Consider the following 22971-nt stretch of genomic DNA (forward strand, 5'->3'; position numbering starts at 1 on the left):
CCAGTTGCTGTTCATTTGTGCAAGGGAGAGGAGGTTCCTGTCATCTGGGAAAACTTTCAACTGAGCTTGGCCTGCAGCTGAGCTCTGTAACTTTCCATGGTGTAGAAGGCAACACATCATTATGTCTGGAATCCAGCTGGATAATGGTCTGAGCACTACGAGCTAACAGACAGCTGATCACAAGGGGAAATACAATATACTCATATCCAACTTCTTTTGTCCTCGAAGAAATTGTCTACAAGAAGATACACTTATTTTCCAGACTCTGAAAGTGAAAAATGATCATTAAAGCCAGAGAAAGATTCAAGATTAGCTCTTTGTGCATATAAATGATAATTTCAGTGAAGTGCAATAGGAGCTTTTCTCTTTCAAATTAGAAACTCAAAGGAGTGTTTTGATATTTGTTCAAGATTTGGAACCTGAACTACATTAAAAGTGCAATACAAGTATATTCTATTATGACAAGAACCAGATTTTCTAATCAAAGCAAATTATTTGGCATTGCTGTAAAATGCTGCTATTGAGAAAAACCACTAGAGGTATCTTAATGGCAATAATTTGGTGTGGTAATTATCCTAAGGTCAAGCTGTGCTCTGCAAATCACCAACATTAACAAGAGCAATAATTACAATACATCCATCCAGTTGCATTATTTAATCAAATAACAGTGAGCTGTGATACCCCCCATGAGAAAAACACTTAAATCATACTGCTAAATATTCTACAGTCATTTAGAGAAGATTTATAGTCTGTGAATTCAGTATTTCTTTGGAGCCTCCCCTTCACTGTGGTGGTTCAAACAATAATGTATGAAATATATATTAGAAGTTTCCCTTCCCTTTGCAAATAGGAAATCATTGTGTATGCCCTATTTCTACTAGTGTCATTTGTTTGGAAAACTCAAAAGGAGGTGTCATTTTGACAGCACAATAGAGATGATTATTGAGGTAAAGAAGAAGAAAGAACAAAAGCCTTAAGCGAACTCACCAAACTGTGACCATTTATGATTAAGGCATAATCTCCTGTTATGGTTTCTTCTACAATTGAGTCCATCTCCAGCTGCTGCTTTTTTTCACAAACTACATGGCCATTGGAAAAACTTCTACTTTGTCCAAACAAATTTTCCTTTGCTTTCCTTAAAGTAGGAGAGGAAAAGCAAATCATAACGAAGTATACAGAGCATACCTATTAACTCTAACAAGGAAGTGACCCAGAGGTAAATTCACTTCATCACTCTTCAGACAGGCTATGGCATAAGATCCAGTTTCAGTAAGCTAGGTGGATAATTCTTTGTGATGGGGATAGCATAGCAAATTTCCAAATTCCAGGAAGTAGGAGGGTAAACATAACAAAAACAATTATCTCGAATGTTTCAGATTACCTAAAAGCTAAATCACCATCTTGATCTGGGTTTGAATAAGAGTCTCTTGATAAATTTGGTACATAAGGTTGTCTGAGCTTCAAAGACTTAAGAAACACTGATCTGATGTGCAATATTGTTAAATAATGGAACGTGAAAGACCAAAGAAAATTAATCTAGGAATTCCAGGGCATCTATACATAAAATAAATCCGTCAATTTGCAAAAAGTGCAATGTGATCCAGCTTAAAAGAGTCCACTGAGAAGCATATTTTTTTTTTAAAAAAAAAGTCAATAAAAACAAATGATGGTATTTACTGAACTGACAGTCATTATAATAGTGTATTTTAATGGAAAATTGTACTCGTCAGTTCAAACAATAGAATAAGTCTTCTGGAAAAGACACAACAGATGCCAAAATGTAGAGGGTCCTCCCAAATGGAAAATCCTCCAAATGCCCTAATTAGCAGTGGCTGTGGAGCAATCCTGCCCACATCCCATCCTTCTCTGCTGTTTAAGAGGATGATTTTATGGTGACATAACACTCTTGGAAGTGGCATTGTACTGTTCCCTTCAAATTGGAAAGATGATGCCTTTAAAGGGGGGCAGATTTCCTTTCCAAGGCCCTTGGCTTCAGGATAAATGGATGACGGTCTTCGAAGTAGCATAGTGCAAGTCGATATGGCTACAGAAGCTTCACCCACAACTGGAGAACCGTGCAGCAGAGGACTCAGCACACCAAGCTTCCTGCTGATGGGTACCCATGTCAGCCACTAGCACTTCAGGCCAAACTTGCATATACAGCACAAGCACCCATGAGAAAATGGGGAGTCAGAGATAGGCCAGAAAAATGAATGTTTTGGTTTACATCAAAATGAAATGGTTCCCTGAAGGTTCATTATATGTAGAAAACACTTATGAAAATGATTTTATGTTGAGGCTCCTCTGAAAGAAGAGAATGTTCACTATAAAAAAAAAACATTTTAGCCCTCAGCTTTCTAATTATTTGAAATGTGCCACTAATTGATTACATACTTTTTTTTTTTCTTTTTTTTAAATATCTTCTGGCTTAACATCTCCTTCTGCTGTCCAGGATCAAAATGACAGCCTATGTGTAGGAATCAAGAGGTGACATGCCCCTGGCTCCAAGGATGATATCATACATTTAGCAGTTTGCAGAACCAAAGAAAAAGATTTATAAAGTCAGAGTGATACATGTGAAATTTAGGGAGTTAGGGTGGGGAGGGGGAGGCAGAGCAGACATGAAAAATCATTGCTGTAAGTGGGAGGATCAGGCTTTTGCATCAGATAATCATGTTAGGGAATCCTCCTTACAGTGACGAAAATTTACAGTCCTATATATCAAAGAAAGTAAGGGGGATGAATTCCTTAGAAATGAACATTTCTCCATTTCTCTGACAAGGTTGCAGAGCTCACAAATTGGGTTTTAAGAAAGCACTGAAGGGAAAACATCTCATGAGGTTTCTTCTTTAGTAAAGTTCTCACTCACGCTGTATAAATGACTCAATCTCTGTTTTCTCCCCAGAGAATGAAAACATTCCAAAGAAGGGTGAAGTTCATGAAAGTATTGGCTGAAATTCTATTTACTCAGGATTTTTTTTTTATCCCAAACTGTCTTCCTAACATCTCACATGAATCCTTTTCCAGGCAAAAAAGGGACAGTTTTTCCAGCTCTGCTTAAATTCCCACTGTATTACCCCCCACCCCCAGAGGCCAATGTCTCCTCGCCAGATAGGGCTCCCACACTTTTAGACCTTTGCCCATGTCTATTGCAGTCATTCCTTTTTTTCCTGGAACTTATTTCTTCAAATAGCAGCTGGTTCTCACACACACACACACACACACACACACAAATATATTAGTGGGGGGAAAAAAACCACACATAACTCCCTTCAGTGAATATGAACTATACATCTTTGCAGGCATCACACACAATTCTTAACCACAGAATACAAATAACAAACGCCAATACAAAAGCATGCTTGTTTTTTCCAAACTTGGTAATGAAGTGCAGTTTATTACAATGTTGGCATGTAGAAATGCATTAATGGCTGAGGCGCCAGCGGCATCCGCAGCACTGTGTCGCCACAAGCATAGCAAAGCACAGTTAGTCTCATACTGGCTTGCATGCAATCTATCAAGAAGAAAAGAGATGGTAGGGAAAAAAAGCCTTTTTGTCAGCCCTATTAAGGCACTCTATATTAAAATATTAAAAGGACCTGTTAGGAAATGGGTTGAAACCATGATACCATGTTTAAATGAAGACAACCTTGGCTTTGGTACAAAGGCTGGAGCATTGGACTTGGAATCTGGAGACCTAGGTTCAAGTCTAAGGTTTGCTTCTGAGACCTCATGTGCCCATGGTCAAATTACCCAACCTCTTGCCAACTTGATCAGCGAGTGAAGGACTCAGGGTTAGAACCCAGGTCTTCAAACTCCTACTTCTTGATCTAGTACACCAAACTGGTTTACAAGTAGAATCAGCCACAGACTGCCTCTAATTTGCTACTAAGACATCATACCTGCGGAGCAGGTAAGGGACAGTGCTAACCTGCCCATAGTAGAGAAAGGGAGGAAGTACATGAAATCTTGATTTCAAGTCCCATGTCCATCCCTTACTACCTGTGTGACCTGTAAGACATTCAATCCCCGAACCACTTTCACTGTTAGAAATTAGGGAAGGAGACCAAGCAATCAGAAGGAGGCACTGACAAGTCAAAATAGATACCAGCTATGAAAAGTTGGACTGCTGCTCAACTTTATATTTTTATATATTAGAAGATCTCAAGATTACTTAGTGCTTTGAAGTTTTACAGTTTATAATAGAAATTTAATCTACTAGAACATTTTATCTGGGTGACTAGAACTTGGGAATTAGGACCAAGTTATATTTTATTTGACCTGCACTGTGTTTTTAAAAATCTGTATGACTTTATTCAGGACATGATGTTTCCCTTCACCAAAGGCCCCACCACTCCCTAATGTCTTATACATAGCCCAGATCACACAACTAACGTTACTCATCTGGCCATGAAGCCATTTTATGTTTGAGAACCCTGCTTATTCAAACAAATAATATTCTACTGAGAAGATGTTAAAAAATGCATATTTTGTTGATTAAACAGTACATATTAGTTCCAAGGTATATCACTGGCATACTTCTCAGAAGCAGGGAAATAACTTCATGGTTTAATTAGTTATAGGACATGAATTTTTCTAGTAATGAAACGTGGTAAATGCTACAAAATTAAAATATGAAATGCGCTCACCATTCAGACCCACCAAAATTACACTCTCAGTCTATTCCTTTTGGCAGAAGACATGTGTTGGCGAAATATAATCAACATTATAATATTCTGAGAAACCATAGCAAAGTTTAATTGTAGATCTCTGGCCATGCCCTTAATACTAAATGCAGCAAAATTAACCCAGGGCTGAAAGTGTCTAAATGGTTTTATGACACTAACTTTGAAACAAGCCATATGCATGATATGCATGAAAATTACATATCCATGTTTATGAAATAAACTAAACACATTTGACAGGTTTAAGTATGAGCATTTAGGTCATTTCCTTTCAATAGCTACTATCACTCAGGTCCTGTTCTTTTGATATGCTTTTTTTTTTTTTTCATGAACTCCCACTGAACTCAAAAGCATAACACAAGAAAACTGAATGGTCAAACTTACGATTTCAATATTTCATCCCCCAACCTGTGGATTTAGATATAAGTAGCAGAGAATACCTTGGAGTAATATTTTTTCTTGAATGCTCTTTTTCTCCCCCATTCTAGTATTAATTAATGCATGATATAAATGTATTATAATTTATATTAATTATAAAAGAAAATGTAAGATTGTATTCTATGCATTGCCTCTCTGTCTTAGACTCTAAGAATGGGGTTACTTCAAAGTGTGAGTTGAAATAAACATATCATCAGCCTGCCACTTCAGCAAGGAGGTCTCAAGAGTCATGAAATATTGGGTCTAAATGGAAATTCTTCCCTTTTCGCCATCTTAATATTTTTTCCTTTCATTAAAAAATGGACATAACCTTTTTATTTTATCTAATTGTAAAAGCATTACATGATCATTGTTGCAATTTCAGAAAACACAAAAAGCCATAAATAAGAAAGTAAGTGAAACCTGTAATTCTATCACCCAGATGGAGCCATTGTGTATTCCCTCCTGGAATTGATAGGTAGGTAGGTCGATAAATACAGACATATAATGTTTTATACACATACACATATATACACATAAATATTTTTGCAAAAAAAGGGATCACACTGTGCATGGTGTTTTGTAATCTCATTTATCACTTAACCAATATATCGTGAACATCTTCCAATGTCAATAAAATATACAGTTACTTTTAATGACTGCATAGTATTCAACAGCATGTATATGTCATAGTTATTGACAAAATTCCTCATGGCTGGGTATTTGAGCTATTTCTAATTTCTATTATTATAATTGATACAGCAGCGAATATTCCTTTATATACATATTCATGTATTTTATCCACTTATTTTCTTTAGGTAAATTCCTGAAAGTGGGAATTTTTGGGTGAAAAGTGTATATATATTTTGAGATTTTGAAATATATTGCTAGGTTCCCCTCTAGAAAGTTTCTACCAATTTACACTGCCAACAACAGTATATAAGAATTCATATTAATCCACATTCCTCCCAAATAATGACAGTTATGTCATCTACTTAGTCAACGAAATTTAGCTCGATAAAATTTTGAGATATTAACTTTATTTTCCCACCTCTTTTCCAGCTACTACCACTACCACCAGTGACCCTCTTTATTTAGTCAACAACATGCTTTGCCTCAGGGGGATCTGACAGAGCCAAATACAGAGGGGGAAAAAAGAGTCAAGTTTTTGCTTTTGAGTACCCAAATATACTCTTGAAACTTATAGCATCGCCATCATTCTGAATTCCAGCGACTTGAAAGTTCACTAATTGAGCTTTTCTAGAGGAAAGAAAAAAAGTTTCTTGGAGTCACAAAAGACTAATCCTTAAAGCAATCAGTACATAAAATGTTCCATAATCAACAGTCTAGAAAAAAATGACCACTTTTCTGCATCTACCATCCCAGGGACTTTGAAGAGTAAGGGGCTTAGATGCTGGTGAGTCCCTAAAAGGAGTTGCCCCACACCCTGGACTGGTTGGGGATGGCAGAAGGATGTGGGTAAGAGGATGCTCAGATAGTTTTTGGGAATCTGAGCGTGGAGGGGTGCCTGCTTCCCACTGAGATGCAGTGACATGGGGGTAGTAGAGAAAAGGGATGTAACAGTGACTGCCATGTGTGAGTCCAAGCTTCTTAGACCCATAGAGATGGAGGAGAGACCAAACCTTCCCTCTTCTTTCCCCAGGAGGGTGTGGAAGTCAGTTGAGAGGGAGAGGTAAAGCCAACAACCCAAAGAGACCAGAGACCAGACAGGGACACAGAAATAGGAAGTGCCAAATGCCTGCAGAAGAGATGCTGATGATCAGTGACAGATGAGGAAATTGTGCATCCCAAACTCAAACTAAATTAATCAAAAACATCTAGTTTAATTGTTCTGTTATCAGGCAGAAAAGGGATTCAAGTTCAGTTTTAGAAAATTTAACAAGCTTCTGTTCTTGCATGCTAGAGTGTACTCTGGACTGTGAAATTCATATCTGCTGTACAAGCTAGAAATGACAAAGCATCCTTTCACTTGTCTTCTTTGCACCCAATCAAATTCCAAGTCTTATCCTTTCTACCTCCAAACTAGTTGTCGATTTCATCTCACTCTTTCCTCTCCACTGTCACAGGCTTGCTGCCTAAATTCAACCCTTATCATCTCTAAACTCTGCTATTCCAACAGCCTCCCGATGTACCTTCCTATACTATTCATTCATTTTCCCATCCAAACATACTCAATCCACCCTGTCACTAGACTGTTATTTCTAAAATGCAAAATTGAGCATGTCACTCTTGTGCTGAGAAGACATCTGTAACTATACAATACTGTCAGGATAAAGTCTAATCATGTTTTCTTGTCAATCAGTATGTCTCCAATGTCATCTCTAAAATATCACCTTCACCCTTAGCTTTATCATACACTCCATCTACAACTTGGAATATTGTTCCTGGAATATGACATGGTTTCTTTTCATGTTTCTATGCATTTGTACTGGTGTTTGATCAACCTGCAGTAACCAATTGAGAAGGGGGATGCATAAAGGTTGTAATAGGGGCCAGCATGCTATTTTCAATATCTTAAGAAGCTTAGTGAAAAATGCAGATTTGCCTATGATATGAATGCATAGACTCACTAATGTTATCTTTGTTTTTATATTACTTTTGACTACCATTACATCAACCTGGTGTCGAAAATTGCTATATTATGCTGGTTAGAAGCCATGACTGGAGACTGTATGTCTTTGCCAAATAACAACTGGGAAATCTGGTTAATTATTATTGATATAATTTTATTATTATCATTTACATAATTTTAATGATGGGCTCCATAGGGCCTTTTGGATAGATATTAACAAAAGTAGTCCTTGTTGGTGGAAAGATTGGGAACAATGACTGAAAGAAAGAGAGAAGGGGAATGGGAAGAAATAGAGAAAGGAAAAGTAAGAAGGTGGAAGGATGCTCACTGAACAGTCATAAAGCTTGACGTTATTTAATCTTCAGAATAAAATAGGTAAGATATTTTTATCCCCATCTTACAAAGAAGGAAACCAAGCAGAGAGAGGTTAAAGAGCATACCAAAAGTCACTCAGCCAGCCAGTGAACATGAAGCTGGGATTCCAACTCAGATCCAGCTGATACAAAGTCTCCTCTTCTTCCTATATCTGGCTGTCTCCCTTGAAATGTATTTTGACTCAAGCTGCTAACCAGTGTCAGATCACTCTCAAGGGAAGTTGTAAGATGCCTCAACAACTATTTTTTTTAGATTAATTATTTAAAGGGAGTAAGAATACATCTAAAATGTGTTTAGGGAGGCACATGGCAAGTGTACAGGCACGGGGGTCACACTACCTACATTCAAATCCTAGCTGAACCACTGACTAGTTATGAAAGTTTGGTCAAATTACTTATCTGTGCCTCAATTTCCTAATCTGTAAAAGGGGGAAAATGATGGTATCTACCATTGGGTTGCTTTGAGAATTAAATGAGGTAATACAGGCAGACTACTTACAATAGTGTCTCACAGACTGTCCTGGAGAATTTAGCAATAGGTTTATTAGAATCTAGATCTGACATCTATCTTCCTTCAGCAACTGTCAAATTCCCCAAAATATAAAAAGTCATCTAAAGAAGAAGATTTTTTTTAACTCTGTTATAAGACACAGTGAAGGTGGAAGATTTGATTTGTAAATATCAATAGGTGTTGTTTACATTAAACGTTTCCTTTCTTTTCAAGGTTCAGGAACATATAAGTACCTTGGTATAAAAGATGAAAACACATTAAGGAAGCCCATAGTGTTCTATTGTTGTGTTGAAGGAAGATTAGTCCTACTCTAGAATGTAGCAAGCACTCTAAGTTTGCCTCTGTGTCAAAAATCTGCTTGGGCAGACCTAAAGTGGATTGAGCTTAGAGAAGCTACTACAGGCAGCAGCAAGCAAAAATTGTTGTAATACAGCAATTTAAGAAGTGCTAAGGAAATAATTATGTGGATTTTTAAATATGTTTTCCTCTAAATAAAGTAACAGAAAGCAAAGGAATAAAATAAACTAGTATATTTTAAGAAATATTATTTCTCAAAATTTAATGTTTGTCCACGTCTACTTCCAATTTCAGCACTTTTTATATATCCCCACCATCTCTCAGTTTGTCATACTGTGGTGGCTTGTGTGTTGCTGTGACATTGGAAGCTATGCCACCAGTATTTCAAATACCAGTAAGTTCATCCATGGTGGACAGGTTTCAGTGGAGCTTCCAGACTAAGATAGACTATGAAGAGGGACCTGGCAATCTACTTCTGAAAAAATTGGCGAGTGGAAACCTTATGAATAACAGCAGAACGTTGTCTGATATAGCGCCAGAAGATGAGCCCCTCAGGTTGGAAGAGCACAAAATATGACTGGGGAAGAGCTGCCTCCTCAAAGTACTTTCCAATTTTCATTTGCTGATAAGGCATGACCCAAAATGAGAAGAAACAGCTGCAAACATCCATTAATAATCAGAACGTGGAATATGCGAAGTATGAATCTAGGAAAATCAGAAGTAATCAAAAATGAAATGGAACATATAAACACTGATATCCTAGGCATTAGTGAGCTAAAATGGACTGGTATTGGCCATTTTGAATCAGATAATCATATGGTCTATCTCTTAGGTTGGGTTCTCTAGAGAAGCAAAACCAGTAAGGAGTATAAATACATATAAAGAGAGATTTATATCAAGGAAATGGCTGAAGTGGTTGTAGAGGCTGGAACCTCCCAAGCCCATGGATTAGGATAGAGGCTTCTCCTGATTCATATAGCCGAGGATCCAGTGCAAGCAAAAGCCAGAAGGTCCACCTATATTCTGGTGCAGGCCACAAGCCCAAGGGAACTTCCTTTCAACTGATTGGCTACTCACAGCAGATCCCAACATGGGGGTGATCACATATCACATATCACATCTCAACATTATATGACTGCCAAAACACTGAGAATCATGGCCCAGCCAAGTTGACACACAGTCTTAACCATCATAGTCTTCTATGCTGGGAACAGCAAATTGAAGAGGAATGGCATTGCATTCATCATCAGAAAGAACATTTCAAGATATATCCTGAAGTACAACACTCTCAGTGATAGGATAATATCCATACAACTACAAGGAAGGCCAGTTAATATAATTATTCAAATTTATGCACCAACCACCAATGCCAAAGATGAGGAAATTAAAGACTCTCACCAACTTCTGCAGTCTGAAATTGATCAAACATGCAATCAAGTTGCATTGATAATTATTGGTGATTGCAATGCGAAAGTTAGAAACAAAGAAGAAGGATCAGTAGTTGGAAAATATGGCCTTGGCAATAGAAATGATGCCAGATATTACATGATAGAATTTTGCAAGACTAATGACTTGTTCATTGCAAATACATTTTTCCAACAATATACATAGTGACTATACACATGGACCTCACCATATGGAATACACAGAGATCAAATTGACTACATCTATGAAAAGAGATGATGGAAAAGCTCAATATCATCAGTCAGAACAAGCCTAGGGGCCGACTCTGGAACAGACCAGCAATTACTCATATGCAAATTCAAGATGAAGCTGAAGAAAATTAAAACAAGTCCAAGAGAACAAAAATATGACCTTGAATACATCCCACCTGAATTTGAAGACCATCTCAAGAACAGAATTCACTCATTGAACACTAATGACTGAAGACCAGATGAGTTGTGGGATGACATCAATGACATCATACATGAAGAAAGCAAGAGGTCATTAACAAGACAGGAAGTAAAGATCAAGATGGATGTCAGAAGAGACTCTGAAACTTGTCCTTGAACGTAGAGTAGCTAAAGCGAATGTAAGAAACGATGAAGTGAAAGACCTGAACAGAAGATTTCAAAGGGTGGCTCGGGAAGACAAAGTATTACAATGAAATGTGCGAAGACCTGGAGTTAGAAAACGAAAAGGGAACAATACTCTCAGCATGTCTCAACCTGAAAGAACTGAAGAAAAAATTCAAGCCTCGAGTTACAATTCTTGAAATAGTCTACGGGCAAAATATCGAATGATGCAGGAAGCACCAAAAGAAGATGGAAGGAATATACAGAATCATTGTACCAAAAATAATTGGTCGATGTTCAACCATTTCAGGAGGTAGCATATGATCAAGAACCAATGGTATTGAGGAAGAAGTCCAAGATGCACTGAAGGCATTGTCAAAAAACAAGACTCGAGGAACTGATGGAATACCGATTGAGATGCTTCAACAAATGGATGCAGTGCTGGAGGTGTTCACTCATCTGTGCCAAGAAATTTGGAAGACAGCTACCTGGCCAATAGATTGGAAAAGATCCATATTTGTTCCCATTCCAAAGAAAAGTGATCTAATAGAATGCAAAAATTATTGAACAATGCCATTAATATCACATGCAAGTAAAATTTTGCCGAAGATCATTTAAAAGCCATTGCAACAATACATTCACATGGAACTACCAGAAATTCAAGCCAGATTCAGAAGAGGTTGTGGAATGAGGGATATCATTGTTTATGTCAGATGGATCTTGGCTGAAAGCAGAGGATACCTGTGTTTTATTGACTATGCAAAAGCATTTGACTGTGTGGATCATAACAAACTATAGATAACATTGCAAAGAATGGAAATTCTAGAACACTTAATTATGCTCATATGGAAACTGTAGATGGACCAAGAGGCAGGTGTTCAAACAGAACAAGGGGATACTGCGTGGTTTAAAGTCAGGAAAGGTGTGTGTCACAGCTGTATCCTTTAACCATACTTATTCAATCCTTATAATGAGCAAATAATCTGAGAAGTTGGACTATATGAAGAATGTGGCTTCAGGATTGGTGGAAGACTCAGTAACAACCTGCTATATGCAGATCACACAAACTTGCTTGCTGAAAGTGAAGAGGACTTGAAGCGCTTACTGATGAAGATCACAGACTACAGCCTTCAGTATGGATTACACCTCAACATAAAGAAAACAAAAATCCTTACGATAGAACCAATAAGCAACAGCATGATAAACGGGGAAAACATTGAAGTTGTTAAGGATTTCATTTTACTTGGATTCACAATCAATGCCCATGGAAGCAGCAGTCAAGAAAGAAAATGATGTATTGGGCAAATCTGCTGCAAAAGACCTCTTTGAAGTGTTAAAAAGATGTCAGCTTGAGGACTAAGGTGTACCTGACCCATGCCATGGTATTTTCAATCGTCTCGTATGCATGTGAAAGCTGGACAACAATAAGGAATACTGAAGAATTGATGCCTTTCAATTGTGGTGTTGGCGAAGAATACTGAATATACTATGGACTGCTAGAGTAACGAACAAGTCTGTCTTGGAAGAAATACAGCCAGAGTTCCGCTTGGAAGCGAGGATGGTGAGACTTTGTCTCACATACATGTTATCAGGAGGGACCAGTCCCTGGAGAAGGACATCATGCTTGGTAAGGTGAAGAGTCAGAGAAAAAGAGGAAGATGGTCAACGAGATGGATTAATACAGTGACTGCAACAATGGGCTCAAAGATAGCAATGGTTGTTTGGATGGCACAAGATCAGGCAATGATTCATTTTGTTGTACACGGGGTCAGTACAAGTCAGAAACAACTCGATGGCACCTAACAACAACATATTTATATATAGGAATTCCTAGGTGGCTGTCATGTGTTGAATTGTGTTCCCCAAAAATATGTATCAACTTAGCTAGGTCATGATTCCCAGTATTGTGTGGTTGTCCACCATTTTGTGAGCTGATGTGATTTTCCTATGTGTTGTAAATCCTACCTCTATGACGTTAATGAAGCAGGAGTAGAGGCAGTTATGTTAATGAGGCAGAACTCAATCTACAAGATTAGGTTTTGTCTTAAGTGCATCTCTTTTGAGATATAAAAGAGAGAAGTGAGCAGAGAGACATGGGGACCTCACACCACCAAGAAACAAGAGCCAGGAGAATAGCACGTCTTTTGGACCTGGCGTTCCTGAGCTGAGAAATTCCTAGAGCAGGGAAAGATTGATGACCAGTACCTTCCCCTGAGCCGACAGAGAAAGTCTTCCTCTGGAGCTGGCACGCTGAATTTGGACTTCTAGCCTACTAGACTGTGAGAGAATATATTTGTCTTTGTTAAAGTCATCCACTTGCAGTATTTCTGTTATAGCAGCACTAGATGACTAAGACAGTGGTGCAAACAGATAAGCGCTCAGCTACTAGCCAAAAGGTTGGTAGTTCGAACCCATCCAGAGGCACATAGAAAGAAAGGCCTGGCCATCTACTTCCAAAAGGTCACAGCCATGAAAATCCTATGGAGGGCGGTTCTACTCTGACATACATAGGGTTGGCATGAGCTGGAATGGCAACTGGCTTGTTTTCTGTTTTTATATTTATATATATTGTTATTTACACAGTACGGAGCAGTACTATGTAACTGTTACACAAATTTCACATTATTTTGTTTCTCGTAAGCATTGTATATCTGGATTCAATCACTACTATGTCAAAATATCTACTTTCTTCAGTGCTGAAAGACTCTATTTCAAATTTACGTGTACCTCCTTTGTGTTTTCCAAACTTCTCTGATAGCAAGCTTCATCTAGGTGCTTATTAAAGTACATATTCCCCATCCCCATCCCCTGGAGATACTTAATTTTTAGGTCAGAATGAAGTTAGGGAATTACTGGTATTTTTAGCAAGTGCCTTCAGTGATGCTGATCACTGATCTCCATGTAAGAATTAGCATACGCTCAACAATGTATAGTTTTAAAGGATAACATAAATGACTTGAAATATTTTTCTTAAAATACTTGAGAAATGTTGAAGACCTGAAGGCAATAAGTTATCTCTGATGTCAAACTTATCTTGGTTTGTCACCAAAATGAATGAGAGCTAAGGAAACATAAAGAAAGAGCTCTGTAGTAAGCTAGGACCATAGGCTACTGTAGACTACTTTTCCACTTTCTCAACTCTTTGATCTTCCCTTTTCCCTTCCCTTCCCTCTTCTCCTTCCTTTAGCACTTACCTGAGTTCTTCTCTAACTTCCACACTGGTGTTCCCTGCTATAACAAACACTTCATTCATGTCATCAGTCAGCAAGTTGCAGGCATAACCAATGTTGATGGCAGTTTCTGATAAAAAAAAAATGAAGCACAAATGAGTTAGAATATTACTTGGTAACATAAGTGCCTTTTTCGTAAGTTTCAAAGCAATACTTGTAGTTCTTTACAGACTGCAGGCCCCCTTAATGTCAAACAGAGCATGATAAATGATAAAAGGAAAGAGACACAGAGGGAAATTCAAAGATCTGGGTTCCATGACTAAGTTCACCACTTGGTGAAGTAACAATATATATGGATCTAGCCTTCTCATCTACTTTCAAAAATCTCTTGATTCTCAAAATAGTACTCCTGAAAATATCTTAAGATCTTGTGATATAGTCAAATGTACAAATACAAAATATTTTACCCGAAGTTTCACATAGTGCCTTTTGAGAGCTAAAATAATAAACTTAGCTAATATTCAGTTCTGATATGGTAGGCAAATTAAAGAAAAAGCTCACAAAATATACAATTGAACAATAAAAATGTTCCTCTAAAATTCTTATACTTCTCCTGCATGCCACATTGCCATTAAATGAGTAGAAACTTGGGATTTGACTAACATCTCAATAATCACCCAGGATTGCTGATACTAGAGAACTGGAAAATTACATGATGTTAAGCAGTTCCTCCTGTAATTTTATAGAAATGGATCCTAGGATAGTTAGGTAACCTCTTCCATTTTCAGTAGTCATTAGGTTCTATCTAACTCTACAGAGTCACTAGACTCTAGTTAACTCTATAGGGTTATTGGATGTGCCCTAAATCAAGGAAGGCAATTGATAAAATCTCAGCATATCCTTTGTGTATATATATATATATACATATATATATATATATACCCATTGTTGAGTCGATTCCAACTCATAACGACCCTATAGGACAGAGTAGAACTGCCCCACAGGGTTTCAAAGGAGTGTCTGGTGGGTTCAAACTGCTGACCTTTTGATTAGCAGCAGAGCTCTTAACCATAGTGCCACCAGGGCTCCATCCTTTGTATTAACTACAGAAATTGAAGCCAAGTAATAGTAAACTTACGAGTGTTTGTAATGAAGGGAACAGCTGTTCCCATTGATCAATATCAAATTCTAGGGAGTCTCTATCTAGTAACACACCACTGGGCTCAACTCTCTACTGTTTATTTTTTGTAATCAGTGATTTGGATGAAGATATAGAGAACTGATTTATCACATCTAAATTCCCCAATGCTCTTTTAAAAATACCTAACAGATAGAATCTTAAAAGAATGTGTGTGTCAGTTAATTGAACATTATCAGCTTCCTGATGGTCAAGCATAAAATCATTTTTGGTTTTCACCATTACTGCTAGCAACAGATCCAAAATGTACTGATTCCCTTTTTCTGTTTTAGAAAACACCATATTCTGACCATAATAATTCTTTCTCTGATAACTTAGCATGTTTGTCATGATTGGAGGTGGTTCCATTCTCACTGTTTGTATGGGCAGTCCTGGAATTCAGCTAGTTTGTACTGGGACAGCTGTAATGGTTATTAAGATACCAAAATATTTCCATACCAGTTGATAAACAGCTGCTGCCCTGAGTTTCTCCAAAGCCTTCTCTCCATCCTGGCCCCTCCTCCAAAATCTCCCAAACCTCCCTGCCATCTAGAAACTAAAGGAGAGACCTTGAGGATTTCAGTGTCCTGCTTCAGTGCTGTGCAAACATCTGTCCTCATTGGGGGCAACACTCATATGGAGCTGTTGTTAAACATTCTTAATACCATTGTTGCCTATAGGTATAACTATTACAGTTAAGAGAAACAGGCAATTGGGCTGAAAGTCAACTGACCCTAGGGTATACTGTTGAAGGTATCTTGTTAGTTTGTCTTAGTTTTGTTGAGTTTCTCAATAATAAATTCTTGCAATGTATTAGCTTTCTTTTTGTGTCTCAACTCTTTCCTATATGGAGGACTGAACAAATATTTAATTAATTAAGCTTTTTGGTTAATTACAATTTTACCATAGAAGTTATTTTCCCTTTTTCAAAACATCATGATAATTCATTTTCAAATTACCTTGTTTGTCTCCTGTTAGGACCCAAATCTTAATATTGGCTAGTGATAAACTTGTAATCGTTTCGATAACACCCTCTTGTAACTTATCTTCTACAGCAGTGGCACCTAGTAGCTTCATTGAAAAATAGAGATTACCTTAATGTTAATGCATGCAACCAACATTCATTACATCTATAGCTTTTAATCACAGAGTCTAGAGATCAAGGAACATAGAATGAAGACAGAAATTATGATGCGTTGATGTAGCAATCATCCCACTACGTGCAGAAATGGTCTGGAAGGGACCTCAAGTCAAGCTAAGTGAGGGGCACACTAATTAATGACAGAGATCCTGGGAACTAGAATATTCATGATAGGGCGTAATATGCTCAGACAGCATGTTAGTTTGCACGGTCAGAAGCCATTTGGGACTCTAGGGACTTAAGAACTCCTAGCTGCTAGCCCACATGTATCAACCATGGAGGTCCAAAGCAAAGCCCTCACCCTATAGTCAGGAGGCTGATCACAAAAAAAAAAAAAAAAAAAAAAAAAATTAGAGCCATTCCCCAAACCAGCAGATGCCAAAAACTAAAAAGTGAAGGCTCCTGTGCTCTAATTTATCCAAAAATGAACAAGGCACCCTCCCTAGTACCTCACAATGGCTGAGCAACCCAAACACTGGGGTGTCAGGGAAGAGCGGTTTCCAGAATAGACCACACTCTGGACAGCACATATATCAGCAGAATCTCATGTGCCCAGGATGGTTTAGAGCCAGAGTGCCACTCTTCATGGCAATTTCCCTGCTATCAAAAGGTGAGTCTTAAAGCAGAAAGATGAAATAAAACATCAACGGTATACTGGAGGCTGACAAAAAATAAGGTGCCCTCTGTTTTGTACTATTGGGGACTTTCAACTGCATAAGCTACCACTAGTAGAAATACACCTCTAAGCCCTCAAAGGCCACACATGGCAAACACAAAGCCAATGTATAAAGCATGAGTCAGTGTTTGGAAGAGTAACATTGGCTGTGTGCAAGATGATTTAGCCAATGGCTTATTCCTATGCTAGATCTCTAAACATGTACTATCCCTTTTCTAAACATGAACCAGCATGTTTCTAAACTCATACCATCAAATCTTTTTCAATTTCTTCATAGAGCCCAGCTATCCGCTTATCTCTCTCATCTATGGCAACATTTGCGTCTTCAAGCATTTTATACCACTCTTTAAAGTACTTGTCATCCAGATCTCTGTATGCAATGGCTAAGGTTCGGAGGCATTCCCCTGCAAATTCCTGCCAGAGAAGACATAGATTGGGAATAGTCAGAACACAATAATCACAGTAGTAATAACAACAACAAGTTTTTCACTCAAATGCTTGACCATACTGGCCTCCAACATTTTAGCTACTTGGAAATGGGAGATAATGTTTGGATTTTGTATTCCATTTCTATAGGGTTAAAATATTCAAGGGAGCTAGCCTTCTCACTAAAGACAGCTGAAATGCCTGCAGAAGTGTCTTAATTGAGAGGTGATCAATAGTGCCGATGCCTTGAGATATCCATTTGAAGCAACAGATACTGGGTTCCAACCTATTATTTGCCTGAAGGAAGTTCTCCTGGCCATGACAGGGGCCCAACTTGTTTCATGACCAATGGCCCTCACATTCTAGTGGAGAGGACAGAACACTCAGGGGAGCCATAGCTCTCAAATCACAGAAAAGGCAGGAGGCTCTCTCAAGGGAATGCAGCATGACATCTCACAAAGTCTTGTCACATTCCCTTAGTAACATAATTACATCTAACATTAATTAAGTCCTAGCTATGTGACTGGCACTGTTCTAAGCACTGTTCATGATTTTCCTAATTTACCACAAATATATTACCATTATTGTTTCCATTTATAGATGATATAGCTGAGGCACAGAGAGTTTGAGAAACCTGTGTTAAGTTCACCCAGCTAGCAACTTGCAAAGCTGGGATTCAAGTTCAGGTCTTAACAACAGAGTCTGAGCTCTTAACGTACATTTCTGAGCCACAGCTCTTCTCTAGGCAGTGCCATGGCTTCAGGGAGGAAGAAAAGGCCACTAATAGCACAAAGACTATTGTGCTCATAACAATTCTGAAAATTCTGTACACTACTGGTACATGTGTTGAAGCACACAATCTTTGCCTTCTGAAACCAGCTTATTAAATGTCATGATCTCATTTGGGCAACCTGAGTCACATTCTGAAGGTGACATGCCATTTCCCACCTTGAACTCCCATACCATGTTTTAATAACTTCATTGTGGCACATGTCACATTTTGTTTGTTTTTATAGGTATCTGTAAAGTTGTCTCATCACTCCTGCTAGACTGAGAACACTTACGAGCAGAGATCATGAGCTCCCCATCCTTAAATCCATTACCACATATAGAGACAGCATACATTTCTAAAAAAATCAATCTCTACTCCATAGTGACATTCTTAGTTTAAAAGCCAAATGAATATTCTTCTGGAATCAGACCACAATGTAAATTGTCATGTTAGTGATAAGATTTTCCTGAAAAATCATCTAACAACAACAAAATTTTTATTTGTAGAGCCCTTTACATTGTATTTCAAAACACTTTTATACTCATTATTCCATCTGACAATTGTGGTTGAAGATAGATAAGGTGAGTTAAAGAAGATAGGGAAAGCATTTCTTAGAAGCAAAATGGCCACACAAAAATAGGACAAAATAAGTACACCTTTTTCCTGATTCCTGGGATTGGATTTTTTTCACAAAATCCTGTTATCTTCTTAGCTATGCTGAGGTTGTCATTGAATGGGCCACACCCTGGACAGTGTAATATTCATTCTGTGGCCTGATATAACCCTATTCAGCACAGGAGACTGAGAGTCTTCAGGAGCCCAGCAGCAGTGACCCTCCTGTTGGGCTTCGGCAGTTGGAGAGAAGATAATGCCTGGTCAAGTACATGTCTCACCCAGAATACTTACACATACACTAAAGTATATAATTGTCTGAGTTGACTCTTTAAATAGTGAGTACCTGATAGGCAATTGGTAACTCAAAAGTCTTATGGTTTTATCCTCTGGCTTCTCAACATTATGTTTGTGAGATTCATCCATTTTTGCATATAGTTGTAATTCATTAATTCTCATTGCTGTATAGTATTCCACTGTCTGGATATACCATAATTTCTATTCATGATGGGCATTTGGATAGTTTCCTTTTGGGGGCTATTATGAATATTTCTGTGAATATTATTATGCTTAATTTCTGATGAATCTACACAGACATTTTCATGCGGTATACACCTAATAGTGGAATTGCTGGGGTCAGAGGGTGTGAATACATCCAGCTAAAAAAGATACTAAGCAAATAGTTGTCCAAAGTGGTTGTATCAGTCTGTATTTCATCCAGCAATATATGAAAGTTCTGGTTGTGTCATATCCTCACCAAAATTTAGTATTTTCTGTCCGTATTGTATGATTACATTTAGTGATGTGCTGGTAAGCCTGCTCTGGAGGATGGGGAGGAGCCCTGTTTTGTAGCATTTGTCAGTTTCAATGGTATAAATTCTCCCTCCATGACCAATTTCAAACTACCAATAGTTTAAGAAATTATTCACAAAATTCTTGAATCTTTAAAAATTGACTCTTATGAACTGATATGAGCCACCTCAAGCATACTAATGATTCCATTTATAAAAAGCTTAAAAACAGGCAAAATTAATCTACGGTATTAGAAGTCAGGATAAAGGTTACCTTTGCAGGGGAGAGGAGTGGCAAGAAAAGGGCAAAAAAGGGACTCTAGGATTCTGGAATATTCTTTTTTGATCATAGTGCTGGTTTACATGGATATCTTTATTTTGTGTAAATTCATCAAGCTATGTACTTTTGATTTGTGTGCTTTTCTGAATACGCTATACTTCAATACAGATGTTTAAAGGTTACATATTACCCCAAGTGGTTTTCTGCCAGGTAAGCAAAATCTAGCATAAAAGAGAAAATGTTAGAGATGGATTTGGTGTGCTCAAATTCCTGTACATGGCTGGAAGAAAAGGAACCTTCACAGCACTTCTACCAGCGTAATGGAGAATTTTCTCTATTTGGGGCCAATATATTTTTAATCTTCAAATTTTCAATTTTTAACAAAAAATTCATTGGGGATTCTAGATTTAAATTGGTAAACTCAGCACACGCATCTCCTTCCATTTCTTTCCCAAGTTCCATGAAATTAAAGAACAGATTTTAAGAATGAAGCCATAAAAGAAAAGAAGCAAGAGATCAGCAAAGACCAGAAAGTTTGAGAAAGGAGACGATAAGAGGTCAGACTGACAGAGATAACAAAGCAGAGAAAACGGTGACCCAAAATTCCAGAGAAGAGTTATCTTCTCATGCGGGCACTGGATAATGTCCAAATTTGGAAGCAATAAATACAAATAGCTGGAGTTGCCCCAGGAAAAAGCTACAACATAATTTAGTAAATAATTGAACTTGGTACATCTGGGCCTGTCACACCTATCCCAACTCTCCCTCCCCCTTTCTCAAATATTCAGGGTGAAAAGGCAAAGAGATGGAAAATATGAGAAAAATGAAGTAACATGATGGTTCAATCAGAGAAATCAATTATCCATCTAATAGGAATTCTAGAAACATAGCGAAGAGACAATGTAAGAGAGAAAATAATTTAAGAGACAACAGAATTTTTCTCTGTGTTGAAGAGTGACTCCTGTCTTCATATCAAAAGGATCCACAGAGTACTGGGCAGGATGAATGAAAAGATTCCTACACCTCCATAGATCCTGAAAAACTTTCAGCATTCCAAGGATTAAGAAAAGAAAATCCTTAAAAAATTCCAGAGAGAAAACAGATTACCTACAAAGGACTATGATTCAAACTAACGTCAGACTTCTCATCAGCATCTCTCAGTGCTTAGAAGACAAATGAGCAGTAAGTTTAAAGTTCTAAGAGATAATGATTAATCCCATGAATTCTATACCCAGTCAGAACATTAAGCAAATCTAAAGTCAAAACAAGAACATTTTGGGGCTTGCAAAAACTCAGAAAGTTTACCACCTATAGATCCTCCTTGAAGTATTACTCAATGATATGCTAGAGCAAAATGAAAAAAGAATATAAGATACCATGTAAGATGAGATAAACCCAACAGTGGTAGCTGAGTATCACTTAGAAGAAACAAAGAAGCTAAAAATAAAGTAGAAGAAAACTCATTGGCCATGACATATGGAAAAATTTTCTTGAGATGGTAGAGGTTAAGCAACAGAATTATATTTCCTCCTTTGTGGATTCAGTCATGTGATTGTTCTTCAGTGAATAACATTGACATGATCACAATTCTATAAATGCCATTTTTACTGAATATACATATTACAATTAACCTGTAAACAAAGTAATAAAAACTTGATTTTAGCTACAGAATAGAATGTAAATGCTATAAGCCTTGACAAAGTAAAAATAATATAAAAAGTGAGAGGTGTAGGGAATGGAAAAATGAGAGAGAATGTCACTGTGCTAATTATGTATCCTTCACAGCGGCGAATCAACAAATACTATCTCAATTTGATAAATCACAGAACTATTTACAAGTGAAATAAAATTATGCCTTGAATTTGCTTTAAAATAGTTCAGTAAAAAAATAAGTTCTAGATGGGATTAGATAAAACAGGATTGGCAAAATGTTGACAATTGTTGAAGCTGGGTGGTATGTATGTCTCCTTTTGTATCTGCTTGAAATTTTTTAAATTAATAAGTTAAAATTAAACAATAATTGAATAAATAAATGTTAGAGTATAGAAATCTAAGTATATTACTCAAGGTTATAACAATAACTTAAAGGAAAAAAGGAGATACAGAAAGAGAAGCTAATATAAGTGGTTGCTTCTGAGAAGCAGGGTTGGAAGTGGACGCTGATTTTTATTTTTCATTCTAGACTCTTTCGTATAATTCGTTATTTTTTGCTATGTGAAAGTTTTATTTTAATAATAAAAAGTTGTTTGAAAATATGTTTCATGTAGTTAGTATTTAATCATTGGTTGAATTGATTGGGGTGCCATACTTCTTTGTTGTTGTTGTTGTGTGCCATCGGGTCAATTCCAACTCATAGTGACCCTATAGAATGGAGTAGAACTGCCCCATACAGTTTCCTAGATTGTAATCTTTAGAGGAGCTGATTGCCAGGTCTTTTCTCCCACAGAGCACCTGGTAGTTCAAACCGATGACCTTTTGGTTAACAGTCGAGCGCTTAACCATTGCACGACAAGGGCTCCTTACTTCTCTTTTAGTGTCTCAATAAACTGATAATCTTAAAAAATATCTCTGGTGCTTTATCCTTCTAATAGGAAAAAAGAAGTAGACTGGTACTTGCTAAGTCTCTCACACACCCACAGTAGCTAGAAACGTGTAGATTATTTGGGGAATATACTAAAAATCTCCCACTTCTCCTATGCCTCCAGTGGTCATTTTATAGGCCTCTATACTCCAAGTGTTTTTATAACCACATCTGCTCCTTTGGACATTGCCTTAACTGTGTCTCCTTTGTTGCATTTTGGCTTATGGTACAAACATAGGTTTGTGATCAGGTACAAGTTTAAACCATGATGCACCTTAATTAAGTAAGTGGAAAGAAAATTCAGTGCACAGTGCAATGATATGGTTTAGCCTAGTGTCTTGGTTATCTAGTGCTGCCGTAACAGAAATACCACAAGTGGATGGTTTTAACGAAGAGAAGTTTATTTCCTCACAGTCAAAGTAGGCTAAAAGTCCAAATTCAGGGTGTCAGCTC

At 37.5% G+C, this 22971-nt stretch overlaps 1 protein-coding gene across 1 annotated transcript in view; it reads right to left on the minus strand.

The window, feature by feature from the left end:
• ATP8B4 (ATPase phospholipid transporting 8B4 (putative)) overlaps window positions 1-22971 on the minus strand; it is a 256394-nt gene that overhangs the window by 26348 nt on the left and 207075 nt on the right. Inside the window, exons 19-22 of the mRNA XM_004386306.2 lie at window positions 17306-17470; window positions 16199-16310; window positions 14087-14192; window positions 988-1135 (exon numbers count right to left, since the gene is read on the minus strand). Of these exons, the coding sequence (XP_004386363.2) occupies window positions 988-1135; window positions 14087-14192; window positions 16199-16310; window positions 17306-17470 (531 nt within the window). The remainder of the gene's footprint in view (window positions 1-987; window positions 1136-14086; window positions 14193-16198; window positions 16311-17305; window positions 17471-22971) is intronic.

The sequence above is a fragment of the Trichechus manatus genome, unplaced genomic scaffold (assembly GCF_000243295.1).
Source record: "Trichechus manatus latirostris isolate Lorelei unplaced genomic scaffold, TriManLat1.0 scaffold00161, whole genome shotgun sequence".
In the NCBI taxonomy this organism is placed as follows: Eukaryota; Metazoa; Chordata; class Mammalia; order Sirenia; family Trichechidae; genus Trichechus; species Trichechus manatus.